Source organism: Microchirus variegatus, assembly GCF_963457635.1.
Source record: "Microchirus variegatus genome assembly, chromosome: 9".
In the NCBI taxonomy this organism is placed as follows: domain Eukaryota; kingdom Metazoa; phylum Chordata; class Actinopteri; order Pleuronectiformes; family Soleidae; genus Microchirus; species Microchirus variegatus.
In genome coordinates, this window is record NC_139810.1 from 4,825,828 (window position 1) to 4,852,166 (window position 26,339).

Below are 26,339 nucleotides of genomic sequence, written 5' to 3' on the forward strand. Positions count from 1 at the left end.
TCACACCTCGATGCCCTTCACGGCCTGATTGATGGACTCGAGCAGAGCCCGGTTCTCGGGGTTCTGGTAGCAGTCTTTGTTGGTAAACATGTGGGTGAGGGTGTCCACGTAGCTGTCGAAGTTCTGCTCAGACAGCGGCTCCTGCTGGAGATCACAAGAATGACAACGACGATGAGATTATTGTACAGGTCGTGATAACGACGCTGCAGCAGATCACCTGTCTGCGTCTTGCTGCTCCTGCTTCCTGCAGCTCCATCTTCAACATCTAATATAATCACTATCCCTCGTCTGCACATGAACAAACCATCTCAACCTTGCCTCTCATACTTGACCCCCAAACTGTTCAAATTGAGCTATTTCTAATCCTGTAGACCCTGGTCTCTCCCAATGGAACTCTCAGCATCTTCAGCTCCGACACCTTCAGCTCCACCTCCTGTCTTTTAGACGACGCCACCGTCTCCAAACCATATATCATAACAGGTCTCACAAGCATCTCATAGACCTTCTCTTTCAATTTAGGTGCTCTCTAACATCTCGTAGACCTTCTCTTTCATCTTTGTGGCCTACTAGCATCTCATAGACCTTCTCTTTTGCTTTTTGCTGCTCATTAGCATCCTGTAGACCTTCTCTTTCACCTTTGCTGCTCATTAGCATCTTGTGGACCTTCTCTTTCACCTTTGCTGCTCACTAGCATCTCGTAGACCTTCTCTTTCACCTTTGTGGCTTACTAGCATCTCATAGACCTTCTCTCTTGCTTTTTGCTGCTCATTAGCATCTTGTGGACCTTCTCTTTCACCTTTGCTGCTCACTAGCATCTCTGAGACCTTCTCTTTCACCTTTGCTGCTCGCTAGCATCTCGTAGACCTTCTCTTTCAATTTTGCTGCTCACTAGCATCTCGTAGGCCTTGTCTTTCAACTTTTGCTGCTCTCTAGCATCTCATAGACCTTCTCTTACACCTTTTCTGCTCACTAACATCCCATAGACCATCTCTTTCACCTTTGGTGCTCTCTAACATCCCGTAGACCTTCTCTTTTGATTTTGCTGCTCACTAGCATCTCGTAGACCTTCTCTTTCACCTTTGCTGCTCGCTAGCATCTCGTAAACCTTCTCTTTCACCTTTGCTGCTCACTAAGATCTCAGACATTCTCTTTCACCTTTGGTGCTCATTAGCATCTCGTAGACCTTCTCTTTCACCTTTTCTGCTCTCGTAGACCGTCTCCCTTTTTAACCACGTAACAAATAAGAAATCGTGTGTAGTTACCATGGTGGGCAGGCGTATGTTGGCCAGACTGCGGATCAGAACCTGACTCAGACCTGACAGCTCCAGGAACAGCGCCTCGTTCCTCTCCTCGATCTGTTTGTTCTCCTCCTCCATGCTCTTCAGGTTCTTCTCCATTGAAGAGATCTGAAGCAGGCAAAGAAACGCAGAACATCGTCCAGAGGCTTTAGCACAGAGAGCTGAAGAACAAATACTCATCAGCACAACCAGAGTAGCGCAACGTAGGTAAGGACACGCCAATGTGTAGAGGTTGGGTATTAAATATGGAACATCACAATCTGATTCTCTGTGTTTCTGTGAAAACTCCATCCTGTTTTGCAAGAAAATACTAAAACAGGGTTCATGCAAATGTGGATGGTATTGTTTTTTGGCTCCGTTCAGACCAGAAATTATTCAAATCTGCCCTGAGTGATTTGACACCAAGTATTAAAAATCTTCCTGGATGTGTTTCCTGTAAACAGCTTCACCAACACACTGAAGAGAAAAACATGATGTCCTTGTGAGTGTCGACATGAGTGACTGAAGAGAGAAAGAAAATGCGGCCAGGATGAGTCACGCGCTGTATACGCCCAGTTAGAAAAGAGGGGCAGTGAGCCTCTGGTGGACAAAAGACACACCTGAAGGACAACAACAAAACATCATGTCCTGCAACTGGGAGGCGGACGACCTTGCTTTGGACAAAGGCAGCACAGAAGGTGCAGCACATCATGAAATGGAACTCGACAACAAAGCAGAGGGAAGACAGAACGAGGCTCCACCCCCCACTCGTGACCCCGCCTTTCCATCTCCACCACACTGCACCAAAGTAAGTGGATCACGACCTCCACACCCATCTGAAGACCTACAGGTCGAGGACTCAGCAGAGAGGACAGTCGTCTCGTGACAGCTCATGATGCTGAGTCATAACAGGTCTCACTAGCATCTCGTAGACCTTCTCTTTCACATTTTCTGCTCGCTAGCATCTCGTAGACCTTCTCTTTCACCTTTGCTGCTCGCTAGCATCTCGTAGACCGTCTCTTTCACCTTTGCTGCTCGCTAGCATCTCATAGACCTTCTTTTTCACCGTTGCTGCTCGCTGGCATCTCGTAGACCTTCATTTTCACCTTTGCTGCTTGCTAGCATCTCGTAGACCTTCTTTTTCACCTTTGCTGCTCGCTAGCCTCTGGTAGACCTTCTCTTTCACCTAAGCTGTTCGCTAGCATCTCGTAGACCGTCTCTTTCACCTTTGCTGCTCACCAGCCTCTCGTAGACCTTCTCTTTCACCTTTGATGCTCGCTAGCATCTCGTAGACCATCTCTTTCACCTTTGCTGCTCGCTAGCATCTCGTAGACCTTCTTTTTCACCTTTGCTGCTCGCTAGCATCTCGTAGACCTTCTCTTTCACCTTTGCTGCTCGCTAGCATCTCGTAGACCTTCTCTTTCACCTTTGCTGCTAGCTAGCATCTTGTAGACCTTCTCTTTCACTGTTGCTGCTTGCTAGCATCTCGTAGACCTTCTTTTTCACCTTTGCTGCTCGCTAGCCTCTGGTAGACCTTCTCTTTCACCTTAGCTGTTCGCTAGCATCTCGTAGACCGTCTCTTTCACCTTTGCTGCTCACTAGCCTCTCGTAGACCTTCTCTTTCACCTTTGATGCTCGCTAGCATCTCGTAGACCATCTCTTTCACCTTTGCTGCTCGCTAGCATCTCGTAGACCTTCTTTTTCACCTTTGCTGCTCGCTAGCATCTCGTAGACCTTCTCTTTCACCTTTGCTGCTCGCTAGCATCTCGTAGACCTTCTCTTTCACCGTTGCTGCTTGCTAGCATCTCGTAGACCTTCTTTTTAACCTTTGCTGCTCGCTAGCATCTCGTAGACCATCTCTTTCACCTTTGCTGCTCGCTAGCATCTCGTAGACCTTCTTTTTCACCTTTGCTGCTCGCTAGCATCTCGTAGACCATCTCTTTCACCTTTGCTGCTCGCTAGCATCTCGTAGACCTTCTTTTTCACCTTTGCTGCTCGCTAGCATCTCGTAGACCTTCTCTTTCACCTTTGCTGCTCGCTAGCATCTTGTAGACCTTCTCTTTCACCGTTGCTGCTTGCTAGCATCTCGTAGACCTTCTTTTTAACCTTTGCTGCTCGCTAGCCTCTGGTAGACCTTCTCTTTCACCTTAGCTGTTCGCTAGCATCTCGTAGACCGTCTCTTTCACCTTTGCTGCTCACTAGCCTCTCGTAGACCTTCTCTTTCACCTTTGATGCTCGCTAGCATCTCGTAGACCATCTCTTTCACCTTTGCTGCTCGCTAGCATCTAGTAGACCTTCTTTTTCACCTTTGCTGCTCGCTAGCATCTCGTAGACCGTCTCTTTCACCTTTGCTGCTCGCTAGCCTCTCGTAGACCTTCTCTTTTACCATTGCTGCCCGCTAGCCTCTCGTAGACCTTCTCTTTCACCTTTGCTGCTCGCTAGCATCTCATATACCTTCTCTTTGACCGTTGCTGCTCGCTAGCATCTTGTAGACCTTCTCTTTCACCTTTGCTGATCACTAACATCTCGTAGACCTTCTCTTTCAACTTTGGTTCTCACTAGCATCAAGTAGATCTTCTCTTGGACCTTCTCTTTCACCTTTGCTGATCACTAACATCTCGTAGACCTTCTCTTTCAACTTTGCTGCTCGCTAGTATCTCGTAGACCTTCTCTTTCACCGTTGCTGCTCGATAACATCTCGTAGACCTTCTCTTTCAACTTTGGTTCTCACTAGCATCAAGTAGATCTTCTCTTGGACCTTCTCTTTCACCTTTGCTGATCACTAACATCTCGTAGACCTTCTCTTTCAACTTTGGTTCTCACTAGCATCAAGTTGATCTTCTCTTGGACCTTCTCTTTCACCTTTGCTGATCACTAACATCTCGTAGACCTTCTCTTTCAACTTTGCTGCTCGCTAGCATCTCGTAGACCTTCTCTTTGACCGTTGCTGCTCGCTAGCATCTCGTAAAGTAAGTGGATCACGGCCTCCACAGCCATCTGTAGACCCACAGGTGGATGACTCTGCAGAGAGGACAGTCATACTCGTCCCGAGTGACAGCCGGTGATGATGATGATGCTAAAAATAGATGTAGCCTTGAGGTTTGACAAGCGAAGCTAAAGAAGTCTGACGGAAAAAGCCAAAAGAGCTCGAGCTTCGACTTCTCACTTGAATTAAAACTCTTCGTCTCAATCATTCGTCTCTCAGCTCTTCTTCAGTGAAACATGACGTCATATTTGTCAAATTATGCTGCTCCCGTTCAGAGGAAAACAGACGATAAAGTGCGACATCAGTGTTTTGGACAACTATCGTCCAATAGGAGCCCGTTTCTATAGCACTGCTCACGCTGCTGTAACATGAAATAAGATTTCAACCATTAGGAAAGAGAAATCATGTGTTAATATTGTGGTGTTTGACTACAAGTGGAGGACGGAGTGCTGTTCACGTGTGATCAGGTCACTCATGGACGTCTAAACCTGCTCTTTCTATGACGATTACACTGTGGATTCATTGTTTGTGTCTTTATTTACCGTTAGCAGGAAAAGCTCACCTGAGTGTGCAGGCTCATCATGTCTGTCTCCATCTCTGAGTTGGAGTCGTTCAGCTCGTTGATCTCCTTGTTGAGCTGCTTGATGTCCTCGTCGTTGTCCAGAACTGAGCAAACACATGCAGAAAAAGGACACGTTGGTTAAGACTGTGAGACGGACAACAGTGCTGCAGCAAACACAAAGAAGGACTTTGTGGACTTTGTGGTCCACACGTGAGACACAGAGAAGAAAGTGAGAGTCTCTCACCGTCACTGGCTCTGAACTTTGCAGTAATGTACTCGTCTCCAGGCAACTTGGCTCTCTTCTTGTTGGCTGAGGCTCGGGGACAACCTGACAGACTGAGAGGACACGGGTAAGATCAATGTTTTAATGTTCAAGAGGGCAAAAATCATGAGCTTTGACATTTTCACACATATTCACTCAGCATCTCAACTCCTCTTGTACCAAATCCCACTGAGAAAATCAGCATTTTTTACTTCACAGCACACAGGAGTTGTTGATCCACTGCTCCTTCCTTCCGTCAGTTAGCGAAAATGTGTTATTTTGTGACTCCAATGTTTGAAATCTTTGACTAAACGGGGCAGCACTAAACCACATATTCCCTCCCTTGTTCCCTGTAAACTTTGGTGCAGGAGAGTGTATATATGACTAAATCATTAGTTATCTATAGAATAGTAGTAAAGCCCAATTAATACTCCTGCGTAAAGTGCTCTATGTAGGTGACACAGAGCCCTCTGCGTTGTCTCAGACTGCGCGAAAAGTGTCCGTCACTCCGTCAAGGGACAACAGAGACGGCAAGGGCTGCGATTGGTCCTCACGACAGGCCGAGATAACGCTGCTCTGTGCCGGCCACAGTGCGCACCGAGCGTCCACAGAGGCGGAGCTGATCACCGCCGACAACGTCGCTGCCAAACTATAAATACGTCATATCTTAATACACAAACCACATGTTTAGACTCTAAATGGCTAAATTCTCGCCTCAAATTATCTTAAAACTGTGTTCCGGGACAGAAAAATATTTATTTCAGTTGAGAAACGGCCACTGTTTCAATGTTATTCAGCTGCAACAACAACAACAACAACAGTCTTTCTCTCTCGGACGCCATTGCTCACTGTAGCCAAAAGCACAACAACCTTGTGTAGCGACACCTACTGATCGGGCGGGAAATTGCAGTGCATATCCGGCACCACGACGGAGAACTGTGAAGGCTCGATGGGGTCTCCGTGGTTACGCAGTCGGATAACGCATTGCATTACATTACATACTTCATTACAGGAGAAGTATAATGTGGTCTTAACCGTTTTCTTCTAAGACAAGTTAGTACAAAGATGTGGTGTTCTTGCCTGATCCATGAATTTGAAGACACGACTTCTTCAAATGAGACTAAAAACAAACCCTTGCAGTGAACTAGAGTTGTCGTGAATGCCTTTGAAGACAGCTGACCACACAGTCTATCATGTGCTTTGATGTCTCTGAAGGTCTTTCATCTTAACAACATCAAAAAACCCTTGTAACCTGACTAACGTAACAACAAACACAGGATTATATACATTTAATGGATATAAACAGTGATTTTGGACAATAAAGCTACGTCAAAATTGAATCGCTTTCTTTCCTTCTTTTTGCTACAAAATGCAGTAAAATGATTCACTTTGACACTTAATTATCATTTAAAGTTTAGTATTTTTAAAAGCAGAATGATGCTGTTCAACAGTTTCCGTCTACAATATGTTTTTCCAGACTTATATAACATGTATTGGTTGAGTTTAATTTTTAGTATGTAACATTTGGTGATTTTTGTCGCTGTTAATGTTATTATTCTGCCTCTGTTCGCTCTTAATGAACAGAAACTAAGCTGAATCCATGCTCTGTCAAGCAAAACTATCAGACCTGACGGAGGGTTGTGTGTTTGAAACTGAAACTGAAACCTTTTGTGTTTTTAGTCATTTGTTAAGTGTTGTAACTCTGCCTGTCTGACATAAGATCAATCACTTCCTGTGCGCAGCGAGATGTAAACACCGCTATGCTAACAAACAAATTTGCGGGAACCTATTTGACAATGGTTTATATGTAAGATACATTAGTTTATATTTAAACGTTTTAAAGTTCCAGAGGTCAAAGTCACGACCTTTGACATATGGCCAACACAGAAGAAAACCTACATTCTTTACAATCAAGAGATCGGACGTTTAGCGCGGTCAGGTACCTGCGGTGTGTCAGGAAACTGCCGTTAGCGTGACCGGAGCCGTCGCAGCCCAGCGTGGGGCAGGTCGGCCCGTCGCTCTTGAAGGCCTTCCAGGAGAAGGGCGTGCCGTTCAGAAGCCCCTCCTTCTGCCGGCGCGCCGCCAGCGGGCAGCCGTAGGCACTGCGGTGGGTGGCGTACTTTCCACTGATGTGACCCAGACTGTCACAGCCGGGAACCGGACACCTGGAGACGAGACGGAGGGCAAAAAAAGAGCGATGAAGAAGAAACTGAATGTCTCAGAATGTTAGAAAAGACAAAGATAATACAATATTTTAAACAGACAACAACATTTATTGGTCTATTTATCACAGCTGTGGAAGTATGTGTCATTATTATTATATATATATTACGTGTCTTATCTAAACATCATTGAATATACTGACGCTGAGGGATAAAACATACATATATAAGTCATGATCAAAATATGATGTATAAAACCATTATATAATAAAATGTAATAATAATATATCCAATATGTAATATAGAAAACATGGTAATTGTATAATATAATTATAGAATTTACACTATTTACATGATATAAAATCATATTGCGTCTGCTGTGCAACTGCAAATAAATATATATGATTTATCTATTTATATAACATAATGTACGGTTTAAGCGACGGTTTATTTAACTTACACATTCACAGAATGTTTTGTGAGAATTGAAAACTATATATATATATGTATGTGTATGGATGTACATATATATGTATGTATATATACATGTATGTATATATATATACAAGTACCTGATGCTAAATTAGAGTTCACAGTGCTTTGATCCCTATATACATACATATATATGTAATATATATGTGTATAAATATATATACACAAATACATGTATATATACAAATATATATACATATAGACACACATATATGTATATATACAAATATATATATATATATACATATACATACACATACGTAATTTGCTAAAACAAATATATTCTTATATGTATGTTGTATATATAAGTATATATGTATATATAAGTACCTGGTGCTAAATTTGACTTCACAGTGCTTTGATCCCTATATACATACATATATATGTAATATATGTGTATAAATATATATACACATATATATGTATATATACATATATACACACATATATGTATATATACAAATATATATACATACACAGGTAATTTGCTAAAACAATTATAATCTTATATGTATGTATGTATATATGTATGTATATATATATAAGTACCTGACGCTTAATTAGAGTTCACAGTGCTTTGATCCCTATATACATACATATATATGTAATATATATGTGTATAAATATATATACACAGATATATGTATATATACAAATATATATACATATATATATACACACACACATAATATGTGTGTATATATATTATATATACACACACACACATATATACATATATACACACATATATATATATATATATATATATACCTACGTAATTTGCTAAAACAATTATAATCATCCATTCTTGACACATGTGGTTTGCTCACCTCAACAGCTCAGAGTCTTCCTTGTCATCCTTGGTCGGGGTGGTCTTGATCCCGCATTTCTTGGCTCTGGGACATCCGGACAGACTGAAGGAGACAAAGAAATTGAGAGTGTGAAGGACACTGTGAAGGACACTGTGAAGGACACTGTGAAGGACACTGTGAAGGACACTGTGAAGGACACTGTGAAGAGCCAGAGAGCAGACAGAAGTCCTTCCTACCTTCTGTGTGACGCGTAGTTTCCCGTGATGTGTCCTGATCCGTCACAACCTGGCGTGGGACACCTGAGACACACACAGATGTGCTCTCTCTTAACACTAGGCTCTCACCAATAACACCAATCAACAATCACGTCTTTTCTTTAGTTTTTTTTTTTTAATCACTAAATATTCATCGTGACGCCACATCCAGTTAGTGGGATGTGTCTCTGCCGCCACCTTAGTGCAAAGGACTCAGAACAGAAGACAAGAAACAACAACAACAACAACAACAACAACAACGACGGAGCAAAGGTCTTTCACACGTGAGAAGATGATGACAAAAAGAGTGAGCTGGATACGATTGGACAGCTATCATCACAACTGAGCCTACGTTTCATCCTCTGTCAAAGCATACATGAGTAAAATAGATGAGTGTTTTTCGAGTCTGTCAAGGAAAAGGGGGTCGACTGTGTATCAGTGTTTGTGAAGTGAGCTCAGTGAACAGTGTTGTTGGAGGTGAGAGATAGGAGAAAGCAGACATACTTTAGTTCAGCTGTGTGGGCGGCCATGAGGGTCCGAAGTGATTTATCAGCAAGAGGACAGCCTGACAGACTGGAAGATACATTAGAGACAAAGAGAGAGGGGGGAGAGCGTCAGAGAAGCAGACTGTGAACAGAACGTCTGAGTGAAGAGAGCCTGAGCTGGACCACTGTGAGTGTGCGCACACACACACACACACACACACAAACTCAATGTGTGTGTCTTTCTTAGGACTTATTTTAACCTTTAACTACCACGACAGGTCACATTCATCCATTCACTCATAGGTAGAAGGAGCAGCAACCACTGACCTCGACCTCCTGAGACACAGCCACCCATTTAGTGTGTGTGTGTGTGTATGTGTGTGTGTGTGTGTTCTTGTACTTGCGGCATACTGAGGACCAGTGACGGTTTTTAACCAACAGAGTGAGGTCATTTTTTTGAAGTGAGGACATTTTAGCCGGTCCTCACTTTGTTTTCATTGAAATCACTTTCTTAGGTTGTAAACATGCTATTCTCTGGGTTTTTTTTTTGTTTTTTTTTTAACAGAGGCCCTCAATTAGGTGTTTCACACACTTTTTGCTCTGGGGCTCCACCTGCATACATTTTATGGTACTGCACCCAGTAGTTCTTAATAGATGTCATTCAAGAAGTAGATATTTGTAATTGTGTTGATTTATAAAGTGGAAATGCTGGTCCTCAGTATGCAGCAAGTACAAGAATGTGTGTGTGTGTGTGCCGTTGTGGGGACCTACATCTGTTTTCCTTATGGGGACAAACATCAAGTCACCATGAAGTTAGATTACTATGGGATGCTGTTTGTAAAGCGGCTCTAGCTGAAAATGACATTGTTGTTTAAGAACGGTAACTTTTTCCACATTTGTACCAATATTTGTTAACTCATATATAAATATTAAATAGTTAAATTTAAATGTTGAATGTTACACCTTAATGTTAAATATTAAATATAAATGTTAAATATAAATATCAAATGTATATTAAATGTATATTTTTATTTATATCGAGATTTAAATGTAATATTTATATTTATATTTATATTTATATTTATATTTAACATTTAGATTTAGATTCATCCCTCAACCCTCGGGTGGAGGATAAAGTGGTCGATAATGTATGTATGGATGGATTTATTTATTTATATTTAACATTTAGATTTAAATGTAATATTTATATTTAACATGTATATTTATATTTAACATTTATATATTTTTTTAACATTTATATTTAAATGTGACATTTATATTTAACATTTATATTTTGTATTAAACATTTATATTTATATTTAACATTTATATTTTTTATTTATATTTAACATTTAACATGTGGGTGTAACATTTAATATTTATATTTTAAATAAATATATAGTTAACAAATATTGGTGTAAATGTGGAAAAAGTTAACGTAAAAAAACAAACGGCAGCCCATAGATCACTACATTTTAAGGTGAAGACGTATGTTTTTAAGTTGGCATCAGGTCAGGGGTCAGAGGTCAGAGGTCACAGGTCAGAGGTCAGAGTTAGTCCAGTAGTAATTATGGTTATGGTGCGAGTAAGTCTCTGGGAAATGAATGTAAGTCAATGCAATGTCCTCTGAAGTCATGGAAACCTGTGTGTGCGCATGTGTGTGTGTGTGTGCGCGCGCATGTGTGTGTGTGTGTTATTAAATGGATATTATGGCCCTGTCCAAACCTGGTTTTAGCAGCCATTTTCTGTGATGTGAGAGCATGTGAAGAGCGCTAACAATTCACAGATGTGTGTGTGTGTGTGTGTGAGACGGAGAGAGTGTGCGTATTTTATATGTCTTTTCTTTTACGCCCTTTTCTGTCGTAAAAACACTGACCTTGTCAGGACCGGTCGTCCTCATGGAGAGAGACCAAAAACCTGGTCCTAAATGAGGCAGCAGCGACCTCAAGCCAAGTCTACCTCTGAACTGTATTCACACCATCAATTTAAAAACCCTAATATATACAAATAAAATCAAAAATAAAATAAAAGATTATTTCAAGTCACAGTGCAGGTCTCACCTTCGATGTGACGCGTAGTTGCCGGTTATGTGTCCACTGCCGTCACAGCCTGGGGTGGGACATCTGTAGACCAGAGACACACACACACACACATCAGCCACTATCTTTGGAAAATATCAACTTTATAATTATTATTATTCTATAAGAAATACGATCATTGACTGACACGACACACAAAAAAACCCCTGTACATGGAAAACGTAGCAGTGTATGATCGGTTTACTAAGATATAGTTGATGGACTTTGACGAACACGTCCATATTTGGTCTTCCTCTCAGTCCTATCTGTATCTGTCACTTAGACACTGACGTTGACAAACGTTAAAGTTGACAAACTGTCATGGGGGTCACTTCCTGTCTTTTATTTTGTTAAAGTTCTTGGTTTCCTGTGTTCCTGAGCCGCTCACCTGCAACTCATCTCCTCGTTACGTCTGCTATTTTAGACTCTGGTTTCTCTGGACCCGATTTACGTGATTCTCTGAGACTTAGAATAGTAACTGATTTGATTTTCTTAGCCTTAGAATACTTTTTGTTGTCTGTATTTTAGACAAGGGCCTTGCTTTATGAAGTTACGTCATCTTTTATTTTGGTACTTCCGGTTACCGACCGTGGGAACTGGCAGATTAGCTTAATATTGACTTTCACCCTGAATGTTTTATATTTATATTTGTATTTAACATTTTGATTTAAATGTAATATTTACCTTTAATATTTAAATATAACATTTTAATATATATATATATTTAACATTTAGATTTTTTTTATTTAGATTTTACATTTAGATTTGAATGTAATATTTATATTTAACATTTAAATTTAACATTTAAATTTAACATTTATATTTACATTTATATTTTAAATTTAGATTTAACATTTATATTTATATTGAAATTTAACATTTAAATGTAACATTTATATTTATATTTTACATTTAAATTTAACATTTATATTTTTTACTTATATTTTAAATATAGATTTAAATGTAATATTTAGATTCAACATTTACATTTATTTTTAACATTTAAATTTAACATTTATATTTATATTTAACATTTCAATTTAACATTTATATTTAAATTGAACATTTAAATGTATCATTTCAATTTAACATTTATATTTATATTTAACATTTAGATTTAAATGTAATATTTAGATTTAACATTTATATTTATATTTAAAATTTAGATTTAAATGTAATATTCAGATTTAACATTTATATTTATATTTGGCTTAAAATACTGAATTTACTGTTTTAATTTTCTTAGCCTTAGAATACTTTTTTTGTCTGTATTTTCGACGAGGGCCTTGCTTTATGGGGGACGCCTTCTTGTGTGCACTGCGCAAGCTAGGAGGGACAAGCTAGGATTAGCCCAACGCATAAACCAAGAAAGACGTAAACGGTAAACGGAGAGTTGTGAAGAGCGTAGAATTAAGTGGAGAACATAGAACTATATAAAACTGAAATATATATATATTTAGAACATTATATGCAGTGTGTTGACATCTGTGTCCATTACTATTCTATGAGGTGACCGAGCAGATGTTACATGAATGATCCAGACTCCTCTCACTGAAATGGAACCACGACTTACATGAGCAGGTCTTTTTTGCTGTCTTTGGGCTGAAACTTGACCTTGAAGCTGCTGGTGGTGACCTCGCCCGGGTACTTCCTGTCTTCCAGGTTGTCCTGGTCCTCGTCCTCGGGGTCGGACGAGGTGTACGACGGAGCCATGTTCTCCACCTGAGGCAGAGCGAGGACAGATGAAGACTTCCTTTGTTCAAACCGCAGCTGCGGAAACACTTTTTTTCGTGCCAGTGTATTTGATTTCGAATTCGATCTGAAAAAAATACCTCTTCGTGGTCTTCGTCTTTGACTCCGCTTGACTTGGTGAAGTCCAGCGGCCCCTCCCACTCCGGCTGAGAATGGCCCTGAGACAAGGAGACGGCGGTGTGTTGAGAGGACGAGGACGAGGAGGACGACGGCTCCAGAGACTGCACGCCTTCTCGCTTCGTCTTCTTCATGCTGAGGTCCAGCGTGCCATTCTCGTCCACCTCGATGTCTGATTCCTGCAGAGGTGGAATATGTTCATGATGATGAGGATGATGAGGAGGAGGAGGTGGTTTTTTTAAATCCTCAGGAGAACCTGACTGAGAGTCAGCGTACCTTGGCGCAGGCCTCCCTGGGCTTGGCGCTGAGAGTCTCGGGTCTCTCCCAGCAGCGGGTGGACAGGTTGAGGATGGCGGTCGCTGCCATGTGCGCCGCCTCTGCATCCTGACTGTAGTCATAACCACTGGAGGAGGAGGCGCTCTTAGAAAAGCCTCCAGACACACTGTGACTCGGGGAGGAGGCCTTAGGGAATGATTTAGCTGCGTGGGAGTGGAGGGGAAAATACATTCAGTCAAGCGGATCCTACATGGACATGGAGTGTGTTAGCGCTGCTACACACAGCAACAAACTGGTATGATAACCTTACGCTGAAGTTAAACGATGTTACAGCAGTTTTAAACCCTTCAAAAGTTTGGGCTCACTTAGAAATGTCCTTATTTTTTTAAGAAAAAACACTTTTTTTTCAATATATACAACTCTAGAAACACACTCTCTACTTTGTTAATGTGGTAAATGACTATTCTAGCTGCGCTCTTAGAAATAAAAGTGCTAAGTAGAACCCTATAATGTTTTTCGGCTTGTCCTCATAGGAGAACCCTTTTTGGCTCCAGGTAGAACCGTTCCACCTGGAACCCTTTTGGAGGGTTCCACCAAGAACCCTTTTAAAACCCTTTACTCAGGAAATGTTTTTAAAAGGGTTCTCTGGATCAAAATGGTTCTTACTGGAACCATTAGTGTTACCAAGAACCCTTGAGCTTTCTTTGGGAAAGGGTTTTTCAGAAGCAAATGGTTCCAGGTAGAACCTCAGCCCTTGTAGAAGGACCCTTATTTCTATGAGTGTGCAATCGTCTGGTTTTTAATGGAATATGTACATAGGTGTATAGAGGCCCATTTCCAGTTTTCTAATGGTACATTGTGTTTGCTAATGGTGTGAGAAGACTATTGGATGATTAGAAAACCCTTGTGCAATGATGTTAGCACAGCTGAAAAACAGTTTTGCTGGTTCTTTGACAAAATAGCAAAATTATGATTTGGAATAAAAATCATTATTTCTAATCTTGTCAATGTCTCGACTAAATTTTCTATTCATTTTGCAACTCTTTTGATGAATAAAGTCTGACTTTTAATGGAAAACACAACAAAAATTGTATAGGTGAGCCCTACTGTTTGAACAGTACACTCTTAGAAATAAGGGTTCCAAAAGGGTTCTTCTACAAGGGCTGAGGTTCTACCTGGAATGGTTTGCTCCTGAAAAACCCTTTCCCGAAGAAAGTAGAACCTAATATGGTTCTACTTAGCACTTTTATTTCTAAGAGTGTCGTGTATGGCGATATAATGCAGGGTTTCTCAATCCTGGTCCTCACGGACCCACTGCCCTGCCCATGTTTTAGATGTTTCCCTGCTCCAGCATAGCTGATTCACATAAATGGCTCGTTATCAGGCTTCTGCAGTGTTTGCCGATGAGCTCACCTTTTGAATGAGGTGTGTTGGATCTAAAACATGGGCAGGGCAGTGGGTCCTTCAGGACCAGGATTGAGCAACACTGGGTCTATGTCAATCCTAATCCTAATCTTCTGGGACCCACTGCTCCAACACAACTGATTCAAATGGTCAAGCTCTGAAAAACGACCCATTCCTTTGAATCAAGTGCGCTGTAGCAGAGGGTCCCCGAGCACCAGGATTGGGAGCTCATCTTCTCCAGGTGACGGTGAAGAGCGTGTCTTACATTTGAAGGCTTTCGGTGATGTTTCAGGAGTGCCGGGTGACTTTGGAATGAGCGTGCGCTTCCCAAACACCTGGACGTCGAAGCTTGCATAGTCGAAGGACACCTTGGAGTATTTCTCCAGCTCCTTGGCCAGGTTGGCGCGAGGCGTGGTGGTCACGGTGTTGGGCCGGTAGCTGCCGTACTGAGGGATCTCCAGCTGCTTCACGAAGCACATGGGCCTGGAAGAAGAACAGATCGGTGATGTTTGTTTTTGTTGTTGTTGTTGTTAATCCTGCAGAGACAGAAACGTGCGCTGCTAAAGCTCCGTCTCCTACCTGAGCACTCGGTCAGAGTTGGACGAGGGTTCACTGGAAGTCGGCTGCAGCACGACCTGCTTGTCCTGGGTCTTATTGAGTTTCGTGGCTGCTGCGATGGGACAGCCTGACAGACTGACGGAGGAGAGACACACCCACAGGTTTGGAGTCAACCATTTGGGGATTAGGCGAAAATGGACACTCTAGAATTGACTGTAGGTGTGAGTGTGAGAGTGGACGGTTGTTTGTCTCTATGTGTGTGTCCTTGTGATGGACTGACGACCTGTCCAGAGTCCGGTTTACACCGCCTTTCACCTTATGTCAGCTGGGAATGGCACCAGCGAACCCCCGCGACCCTCATGTGGAGGATACAGCGGTAGAATTTGAACGGATGGATATGAAAACACAAATTGTTGCTAAGCCGTCGACAGATTGAGACTGTGTCAGTGGTAGTGCTGGGCACGCTAACGGCGTCAACGCACATTAGCGCATGCCGCGTTCCCGTGGCGACTGACCGGAAAAAGACGCACGTGACGTGATGTAAACGTGACTCCCGATTGTTACGCAAAACTTCAAAAACAGAGGCACACATACGCAGTACACAGGTATTATTATTATTATTATTTGCTGCTCCAGTTAAACTGTCGGCGGCTTACGGCGATAAAACATGACGTCACGCTGCTAATGTGCGTTAACGGCGTCAACACCAGAGTCCAGGCACCAATTTACCAGTTAGCTCCGTTAGCTGCGTCATCTCTTTTAGCGCCGTTAGCGCGCCGACAGTTAAACTGGAGCAGCAAATAATAATAATAATACCTGTGTACTGCGTATGTGTGCCTCTGTTTTTAAAGTTTAGCGTAATTATCGGGAGTCACGTAAACATGACGTGACACACGTGACGCCATGTTTACGTGCCGCTGCACCAGAGTCCAGGCACCAGTTAGCTCGGTTAGCTCCTTTAGCGCCGTTAGCGCGCCTACAGTGGAACTGGAGCGGTCTGTTTATTAAACGAAAAGAGCAGCACTACAAATATTAATAATAATACCTGTGCACTGTGTATGTGTGCCTCTGTTTTTAAACTTTATCGTTACTTTAGAGACTCACTTTAACAATCGGGAGTCACGTAAACATGACGTCACGCAAACATGACAGTCAGTCATCATGGAAATGTAACGCTGGACGCGTTTCCATGACGACTGACCAGAAAAAGACGCGCTTGACATCATGTGTTGCGTTTCCATGACGACTGACTAGAAAAAGGTGCGCGTGATGTCATGTTGACGTGCCGCGGCACTGGTGTCCAGGCACCAGTTAGCTCGGTTAGCTCCTTTAGCGCCGTTAGCGCGCCTACAGTCGAACTGGAGCGGTCTGTTTATTAAAGGAAAAGAGCAGCGCTACAAATAACCAGCGTACCTGTGTGCTGCGTATGTGTGCCTCTGTTTTTAAAAGTTATTTTTAACTAAGTGATGGAAGAGGCTGTGGATGATCCACAACTCCACACATTTCCTCGATGGCTGTGTGAGATAACAGTGAGAACATGGTCTAAAGATAGCAAACACTTCAGCTGACTGAGCCTTTTGTCAAGTGACTAAAATGTGTTTTTTGTCCCTGACTGTGTCACAGAACGTAGTCAGCTGTATGTAAGATGCTGACGATGAGATAATACTTGTGCTGTGTGTGTGACTTTGTGTTTTTGTGACCTTTTTACAGAGGTGGAAACAGAACTGAAATATTCTAGTCAAGTAAAAGCACCAGTATTGTATACTTACGTGCACTTCAAAGTATTGATATAAAAATGTGCTAGTTAAACTAAAGAAAAGTAGCTCCTTTAAAATTAACTTTTTTCACTTAAATGTTGGGGTTCTTTCTTTGTGTTGTGCAAAAAGTCAAACATAGGTCAGAGGTCACAAAAATGTTAAGTTTCTCACTCACTCAGGGACCTTCTTTAGCACCAATTCACCTGTCCTTGTCATTCGTTCACCTGTCCTCATCATTCATTCACCTGTTTGTCCTCATCATTCATTCACCTGTTTGTCCTCATCATTCACCTGTCCTCATCATTCAATCACATGTTCTCATCATTCATTCACCTGTCCTCATCATTCATTCACCTGTCCTCGTTGTTCATTCAATTGTCCTCATCATTTACCTGTCCTCATTGTTCATTCAATTGTCCTCATCATTCACCTGTCCTCATCATTTATTCACCTGTCCTCATCATTCATTTGTCCTCATGATTCACCTGTCCTCATCATTCATTCACCTGTCCTCATCATTTATTCACCTGTCCTCATCATTCACCTGTCCTCATCATTCATTTGTCCTCATGATTCACCTGTCCTCATCATTTATTCACCTGTCCTCATCATTCACCTGTCCTCATCATTCATTTGTCCTCATGATTCACCTGTCCTCATCATTCACCTGTCCTTATCATTCATTCACCTGTGCTCATTATTCACCTGTCCTCATCATTCACCTGTCCTCATCATTCATTCACCTGTTCTCATCATTCATTCACCTGTCCTCGTTGTTCATTCAATTGTCCTCATCATTCACCTGTCCTCATTGTTCATTCAATTGTCCTCATCATTCACCTGTCCTCATCATTCATTCACTTGTCCTCATCGTTCATTCACTTGTCCTCATCATTCATTCACCTGTCCTCATCATTCAATTGTCCTCATCATTCACCTGTCCTCATCATTCATTCACCTGTCTTCATTGTTCACCTGTCCTCATCATTCACCTGTCCTCATCATCAAGTTTGGACTGAGATGTGAATTCTAGTCAGCTCAGGGTTAGAGTTAGGTATTAAGTGGTTATGGTTAAGGTTAGTGCTTTGGTTAGGCCGTGTGTGTGTGTGCGCGCGTGTGTGTGTGTGCACGCGTGTGTGTGTGCGTGTGTGTGTGAGTGTTGTTGTTAACCTGCGGTGTGTGTTGCGGTTACTGTTGACGTGTCCCTGGCCTGTGCAGCCAGGAGTCGGACACTTCAGGACGTTCTCATGCATGGCCAGAACTACAGACACAGTAACAGAGTTAGCTGTGAAAGCCACACATTAGCTGGAAAAAGGTGTTAATGGCATAAAAGAAGAAAGTAGTATTATTAGTATTTATTATTTTCTAAAAACAGGAGGAAGAAGTGGTATTAGTACTCGACGTAACGACGTCGGGGTTGTGAGCGTGTACTCACTCTCTGGAGGGATTCGGTCTTTGTGAGGACATCCAGACAGACTGCGGTGGTGAGGGTACAGTCCAGTCACATGACCTGTGCCGTCACAGCCCGGGGTCGGACATTTCACCTCCTTCTTGTCTGAAATGGAGGAAAACGGCAGGATTGATCACACACCCACTGCACTCTGGTGTTATTATTAACCCTTTAACACCTAATTCTGGACTTTTTTTTTTTTTTTTTTTTACTTATTTTCACCATAAAGGGCCAGAAAATGTCCTGTGACAGTATTTTTCCAGAGTAATGTTCAATATCTGGCAGTTATTTACAATTTACAATTTAAAATGAAGAAAAACATTGAGGAAAAAAAACAAAAAAACATTGTAGTTGTGCATTTTTGCGTGTTAAATTTGAAATTTGAACAATATAAAACACATCTAAATATAGTGAAATTACCGTAATAATCACATGGTTTTGGCTTTGACGCGCAACTTCTCAGTTTAGCACAAACCATAGCGTAAATATGCTAATGCAACGTGTTGTCTGTGATATACGCTCAGTGTTAAAGGGTTAAAGCCAGTCTAGATCTTTTTTTGCTTATTTTCACCATTAAAAGAGCCATGGTGCCTGTGACTGTTTGTGCCCATTTTTCCCATTTTTGTGCCCACTTTCAATATCTGGCAATAATTTACAATTGACTGCAGGTGTAAAATAGTGTTTTAACGATTTAAAATGGAGAAAAAAACTGTAGTTGTGCATGATTTTGCGCGTTAAATTTGAAATTTAAAATGGCCTTTGTTTGAGTCTGTGATGTGATGATTACCGTAATAACACACACATTGGATTTGGCGCGCAATGTAAATATGCTAATGCTCACGCGCCGTCTGCGATATATATGCACGTTTTTTGCTTGTGAATTTTGAAATTTTAAATCACAGTGAGTCTTTGTTTGAGTCTCACTGTGAAATGACCGTAATAACCACACAGTTTTGGCTTTGACCTTTGGGATTTTTCCGATAGCACAAACCATAGCGTAAATAACGCAATGTGTTGTCTGCAATATAAAAGTGTTAAAGCCAGTCTGGATCTTTTTTTTTTTTTTGCCTGACTAAGTATTCTGCTACATCTGCGGTGAATAAACCATTGGTCCTCACAGGAATCTAGTCACAAGTTTCATAAAGTGTGTTTTTACCGCGTTTATTTTGGTATTAAATATGGTATAATGTCACAAAAATGTCAATTTAGTCAGAAGATCGGATTTTTCTAAATCAAATTAGCATAAAACCCTGACCTGAGTGAGAAAAATGGGTCATTTTTGGATTCAGCGCTGCACAATGGTCCTAACTGAGTTGAAAAGACATTCTTAGACTTCCATGTTTTTGTAACCCAGTGTTATTAATAAGTGTGCCTTCGTACCTTTGCTGTATTGACCCGAGCGTCGAGCCAGCGCCGCGGGCTCCGAGCTCCTGCTGGACGAGCTGTACGGCTGATACTCGGGTGAACTCTGCACCTCCTGACCTCCTCCCTTCACCTCCTCCGCCTTCAGAGCGATGGCCTTCTCCAGCAGACCCAGGTTCCCCCGGGTCATGTCCCAGTTCTCCGAGTCGTCCGTGATCCCCGAGCCCTCTGAGACGCGGTCCTGCTCGTCTCCTCCGTCCTCCTCCTCTTCCTCCTCCTCCTCCTCTTCCTCCTCCTCCTCGTCCTCATCGTCTTCCTCCTCCTCCTCCTCTTCCTCGTCGTCGTCGTCGTCGTCGTCGTCAGAGTGGACTTCGATGACCACCGTCGTCGGCGAGGCTTTGCTGGAGTCTCGCCCGTCCTCTTCTTCCTCCTCCACCACTTCGCCCGCCTCCTTTCCTTGCCCCTCGTCCTCCTCCTCCTCCCTCTCCTCTTCCTGCTCCTCGTCCTCCTCCTCCTCTTCCTCCTCCTCCTCTTCCTCCTCAGTCATGGGGGTGATGACCTTTTCTTCCCTGAGCGACACCTCGGCATCTGATCCCTGAGTGTGTGGACTCAAAGCGTAAGGGGTGTCCACCTCTTGGTGCACCTCCCTCTCCTCGACCTCCTCGTCTTCCTCCTCTTCCTCTTCCTCCTCGTCCACCTCCTCCTCCTCCTCCTCCTCGTCCTCCTCCTCTGGCTCCTCCCTGTGACTCTGCATCTCGGCCGAGTCTTTGTCCTGATGCTTGTAATCGCCGCTCGAGTACTGGTGATCAGAGTTTTCTGGACTGAGAATCTGTCTCTTCACCTCCCTCTGCTCCACAATATCATTGTCCCTGTCCTGCTGCTCCTCCTCCTCCTCCTCCTCCTCCACTTCCTTCTCTTCCTCCTCCTCCTCCTCTTCTGCGTCCTCTTCCTCGTTTGTCTTCGTCGCCTCAATAACCTCAGCGTCTTCCTCAGGTGGCTCTGACGCGTCTTCCTCCTCCTCCTCTGTCACCAGTGGACCTTCGTCCTTCTCCTCCTTTGTCTCCTCCTGGTGGAGGAGGTGATGGTGGTGATGATGATGATCTTCATCAGCTGCTGTTAGCTGCTTCTCGTCCTTGTCCTCGTCGCTCACCTGTCCTTCAGCTTCGATTGCCGTCTCCGAGGCGACGCCTTGGCTCGTGTCCTCCTCGGCTGGAGGACAAACCACCGTCTCCACCGATGTCTCCACCGTCTCCGTGTCCTCTGCTGTCACCGCTGAGTCTGCTGTGGATTTAAAGCACGGAAACAACGTCTTTACCAGGTTCTGTGGAGACTGAGCGAGTTCTTAGCACTGATGAAGTCACAAATGTTCACATCTTTAGATTCTGACGTTGCTCCTTCTGTCTGCGTCCTACACTACAGTTCAAAAGTTTGGGCTCACGTGGAAATGTCCTTATTTTTGAAGGAAAATCACATTTTTTTTTCAATGAATATAACATTAAATGAATCATAAATGCACTCTATACATTGTTAATGTGGTAAACGACTATTCTAGCTGCAAACGTCTGGTTTTTAATGGAATATGTACATAGGCAGGATCTCTGCAGGTTTCAACAAGTCAAATTTACGACTTTTTAAGACTTTTTAAGACTTTTTAAAGATCATAATGAATAAGATTTAAGACCCATTTCAAATCCGTACTGGTAAAGAAGTACAAAAGACATGAAGGAAAATTGGAGCCATAAATCGTTCGGCTTAGCTGTGGGCTTTCATTAAGTTTTCTCCGCTGCTATGCTAAGCGGTAACACACACCGCGGCGCGCGCACAGCACACTAGCTAGTGGTGCTCGATAAATTGTCACCGGGCAGCACAGGTGACCTACTTTAGTTCCGTGTTGTAGTTACGTTATCGCATCCTCAAATACAGAAACATTTCAAAGTGAGACTGAAGTTTATGCTTTTTTTAAATAAAAGTTACGTTAATAGATTTTTAAGACCTTTCAAAATTGGATGTAAGACCTTTTATGAGATTTTAGGAGAATTTTAAGGCCTTAAATTACGGATATCCTGATAAGTGTATAGAGGTCCATTTCCAGTGTTCTAATGGTAGATTGTGTTTGCTAATAATAGAAGGCTATTGGATGATGAGAAAACCATTGAAAACCCTTGTGCTAATGATGTTAGCACAGCTGAAAACAGTTTTGCTGGTTCTTTGACGAAGAATAGTCAATGTCAATATAATATATTTTCTATTCATTTTGCAACTGTTTTGATGAATAAAAGTATGACTTTCACTGGAAAACACAACAAAAATTGTATAGGTGAATCCAAACTTTTGAACATTCGTGTATGTTGTTTTTATTTAAAATGACATGAGGTACTGTATATTTTTGTATTTGTTGGCTTTTGCCTTTATGATTCTCTCGTTTCTGTTCCCATCTGTCAAAGTCAAAGGAAGTGCAGAGGGTGAGTCTCAGTACCTCATACAACCACACTTAAGTATATCATATAATAATATAATAATAAAAAAACAACAACTTAAAAGTGCATTATGTAATAAATCTAAAGCAACTGGCCATAAAATCCTCCTAATATGTCACAGAGACTCAGGAATAATGTTCATATAACAAACTGAACTCACCAACAACAACAGTACAGACAAAATATTTGCACTCAAAAAAATATTTTGCAGACTGTAAATCATGTTTATGTTTTGAAATCATGTTTTGGCATGTGGCGCCACCTACTGCCGTCTACTAATCATTACAGTGAGTAGAGTCTCAGCTGCCGAGCAACCAAAGGTTGCCAGTTATGTCAGAAAACGAAACCTAAAAGACCTCGGTATTTTGAATTTGAATGTAGTAACCGCCACATTCTTACATATGGCGCCTTTAATTATATCATCTGTCACCTTTTCTTCTTAGTTATTATAATAATAATAATAATAATAATAATAATAACAATAATAATAAGTATACGAACACACTAAATTACCTGGGGACACTGGGGAGTGTCTAGCTTGGTCAATCGGGGCCCGGTCAAGTGAAAAAAGTGATCAAAATAACCATATTTATGATGATATTTCACACAATTTCAAAATAAAAGTGTTTGTTTTGATTGAATAGTTCACAATATAAACATATTTATACAGAAATAACTCACTATAACTTGATATTAAGCGGCTTATTCACCTTGTTCTGACTCTGGCTGACTTTTAGTTTTGCACGTCTTCTTCTCTTTGAGGTCTCCCCCCTCCTCCTCCTGCTGCTCCTCCTCCTGCTGCTCCTCCTCCTCCTCCTCCTCTTCGTCCTCTTTCTGCTGCTCCTCCTCCTCCTCCTCGCTGTCTGCAGTGGAGCCCTCGTCTGCCGCCTGCCTGTTGACGGCAGGCTGGTTCCTTCTCTTTGGAGCAGACTGGTTCTCCTCGGCCTCGGCCTCCTCCAGCTTCCTCTTCTTCACGATCGGGCATCCCAGTACGCTGAGGAGGAGGAGGAGGAGGAGGAGGAGGAGGAGCCGGGATTAAACATGAAACACATCCAACTTAAGCTTTAAACAAAGAAACTAACTCTTTTCTAGTCTGTTTTGTGTGTGTGTTTGCAGGTCGTACCTCCTGTGTCGGGAGTATCGTCCACTCACGTGTCCTTTGCCGTCACATCCAGGCGTGGGACAGCTGCTGCACATAGAGACACAGTTCACACACACAGACACACAAACAAACACCTGAAACATGACCGATGCACAACTGAGTGTCCTGTACCTTAACTCCTGCTTCATCTCCTGTCCCACGAGCTCTGATGAAGCTGAGGGTGAAACAGCACAGACAGAAACTCTCAGTGTTTGAGACGTTAACGTTGTCCAGAGAGACTGATATTATAGGATATTTGGCTGCAGGAAGTTCACCCTTTATCATTGTGTTCTGTTGTTATGAAGCCAAAAAAGATGCCAAATTTAACTCTTAAACTGTCTTGTACAAAGTACCTAAAAAGGGAAACTTGAGTAAAAGTACAAGTATGTTACCAGAAGTAAAAGTCTTAAAGTATGTGACAGTTACTGTACTCAAGTATCAAAAGTTGTTTTCTGATATAAAATGGACTGAAGTTTTAGAAGAAAAAGTAAAAGTATGAGGGTACACTCTTAGAAATAAAAGTGCTAAGTAGAACCACATAAGGTTCTGCGGCTTGTCCTCATAGGAGAACCCTGTTTGGCTCCAGGTGGAACCATTTTAAAACCCTTTATTCAGGAAAGGGGGTTTAAAGGGTTCTCTGGATCAAAATGGTTCCTTAGTGCTACCAAGAACCCTTGAAAAACCCTTTCTTCAGGAAAGGGTTTTCCAGAAGAAAATGGTTCTAGGTAGAACCTCAGCCCTTGTACACTCTTAGAAATAAGGGTTCCAAAAGGGTCCTTCTACAAGGGCTGAGGTTCTACCTGGAACCATTTGCTTCTGAAAAGAAAAGGGTTTTTCAAGGGTTCTTGGTAACACTAATGGTTCCAGTAAGAACCATTTTGACCCAGAGAACCCTCTGAAACCCCTTTCCTGAATAAAGGGTTTTAAAGGGGTTCTTGGTGGAACCTTTATAAAAAGGTTCTACCTCTAGCCAAAAAGGGTTCTCCTATGAGGACAAGCCGAAGACCCTTATATGGTTCTACTTAGCACTTTTATCTCTAAGAGTGTAGGGTGAGGTTGTGGGTTCAATTCCTGCCTCTGCTAATCTCTATGTGTCCTTGAGCAAAGACACTTAATGAGTGAAAAATATCTCTATATAAATACAGACCAACTCTTCTTCTTCTTCTGATTTGATTTGGTAGTAACGAGTAACAAAGACAGTTATAGGAAATGGAGTAAAAGTACACGCTGCTAGAAATATAAATAACACAGTAAAGTACACATACGTGAGTAACAAAGTATTTGTTACTGGTTCATACAAACCTCTGATGGCTTTGGAGCGGGTTCTTGTTCGTGTCTCTGTGATGTCTTGGCTCATCTGGGTTTCAGAGGGACAGAAGAGGAAGAATCGTCAGTGAGGAGGAAGGAAGGAAGGAAGGAAGGAAGGAAGGAAGGAAGGAAGGAAGGAAGGAAGGAAGGAAGGAAGGAAGGAAGGAAGGAAGAGAGAGTCCGTACTTTGATGCTGAGGCTCGTCGTCTGGGTTTGATTCCTCTCGTCCACTCTTCTCTTGGCTCAGTGCGTGACCTTTGAACTCATCGTCTGTCAGATTGAACACACAAAAACAAAGACGCGGCGATGATGTCATCGCGTTCACCTCCACACCAAACCTGTACATTAAAGGTGCATTATGCAATAAATCTAAAGCAACTGGCCATAAAATCCAAAAAAACAAAAGATTTGCATTAAAAAAAATATTTTGCAGACTGCAAATCATGTTTATGTTTTGAAATCATGTTTTGGCATGTGGCGCCACCTACCGCCGTCTACTAATCATTACAGTGAGTAGAGTCTCAGCTGCCGAGCAACCACGGGTTGCCAGTTACGTCAGAAAACGAAACCTAAAAGACCTCTGTATTTTGAATTTGAATGTAGTAACCGTTTTTGGCCACATTCTTACATATGGCGCCTTTAAGATGTGTACGTTTTCTGTGGCTTTTTTTTTTTTTTTGTTAACTTTTTTACTCATTCTCAAAAATCAAAGTCAGAAAATGGCTGCCTGTGCGGCCTCCATTTTGAACTAAATCAGAGAAATCTAAAAAAAAAAATGTTGTAATAAGAGAACTCACTGACATGTACAGAACACATGATAGACTATTTTTCTTAAATTTGTTTTCTTATGAGTGATATAATCAAGAATAACAATGAATGATAATAAATAGGGATCATTATTTGGCATGTACTGGTCATATTACAGTCATACCCAGGTCATAATTTGGTAATGGGGATTATTTTTATGCTATAAAAGTCAAAGTTGACATGTTTTATTGCCGATTACTGTCAAAATAAGACGCTTTTATCTCCATATTACTTCTATTTTGCTAAAATATGACCATAATGTGTTGTTCCAGGATGACTGTGAGCAGGAAAGCGCAGTTTTAACAACACAAAATGACATCACATGAGCAGAACCGGGTCGCTTCTTTCTAAAAAAAAAAGTGTCTCCGTGTTTTTGGAAACAATGAAACGCAGAGTAACGCGATGTCGAGCGAGTTCTCAGCGGGACGAGGCCTTTTCTCGCTTCTCCTGAACAACAGTGACAACAACACAAAAACCCCACAAACGCCCTCCGTGGACGTGGTTCACTTCCACTACACGACACTAATAACACGGTCGATATGTCCGCCATTGTGGGAAAT

The 26,339-nt window shown here is 42.0% G+C and overlaps 1 protein-coding gene across 1 annotated transcript; it reads right to left on the reverse strand.

Moving 5' to 3' along the window:
- Positions 1 to 25,021, reverse strand: LOC310931365 (myelin transcription factor 1-like; the record flags this gene model as incomplete). The annotated part of the gene is made up of 21 exons (XM_083894494.1): positions 1 to 144; positions 1,263 to 1,406; positions 4,826 to 4,929; positions 5,070 to 5,161; positions 7,031 to 7,252; positions 8,572 to 8,655; positions 8,790 to 8,852; positions 9,312 to 9,380; positions 11,353 to 11,415; positions 12,944 to 13,092; positions 13,203 to 13,418; positions 13,516 to 13,718; positions 15,185 to 15,402; positions 15,499 to 15,612; positions 18,405 to 18,495; positions 18,670 to 18,789; positions 20,065 to 21,327; positions 23,234 to 23,517; positions 23,647 to 23,712; positions 23,797 to 23,839; positions 24,967 to 25,021. 21 exons carry the CDS (start codon positions 25,019 to 25,021, stop codon positions 1 to 3), a joined length of 3,807 nt encoding a protein of 1,268 aa, XP_083750620.1.
- Positions 25,022 to 26,339: the final 1,318 nt, after the last annotated feature.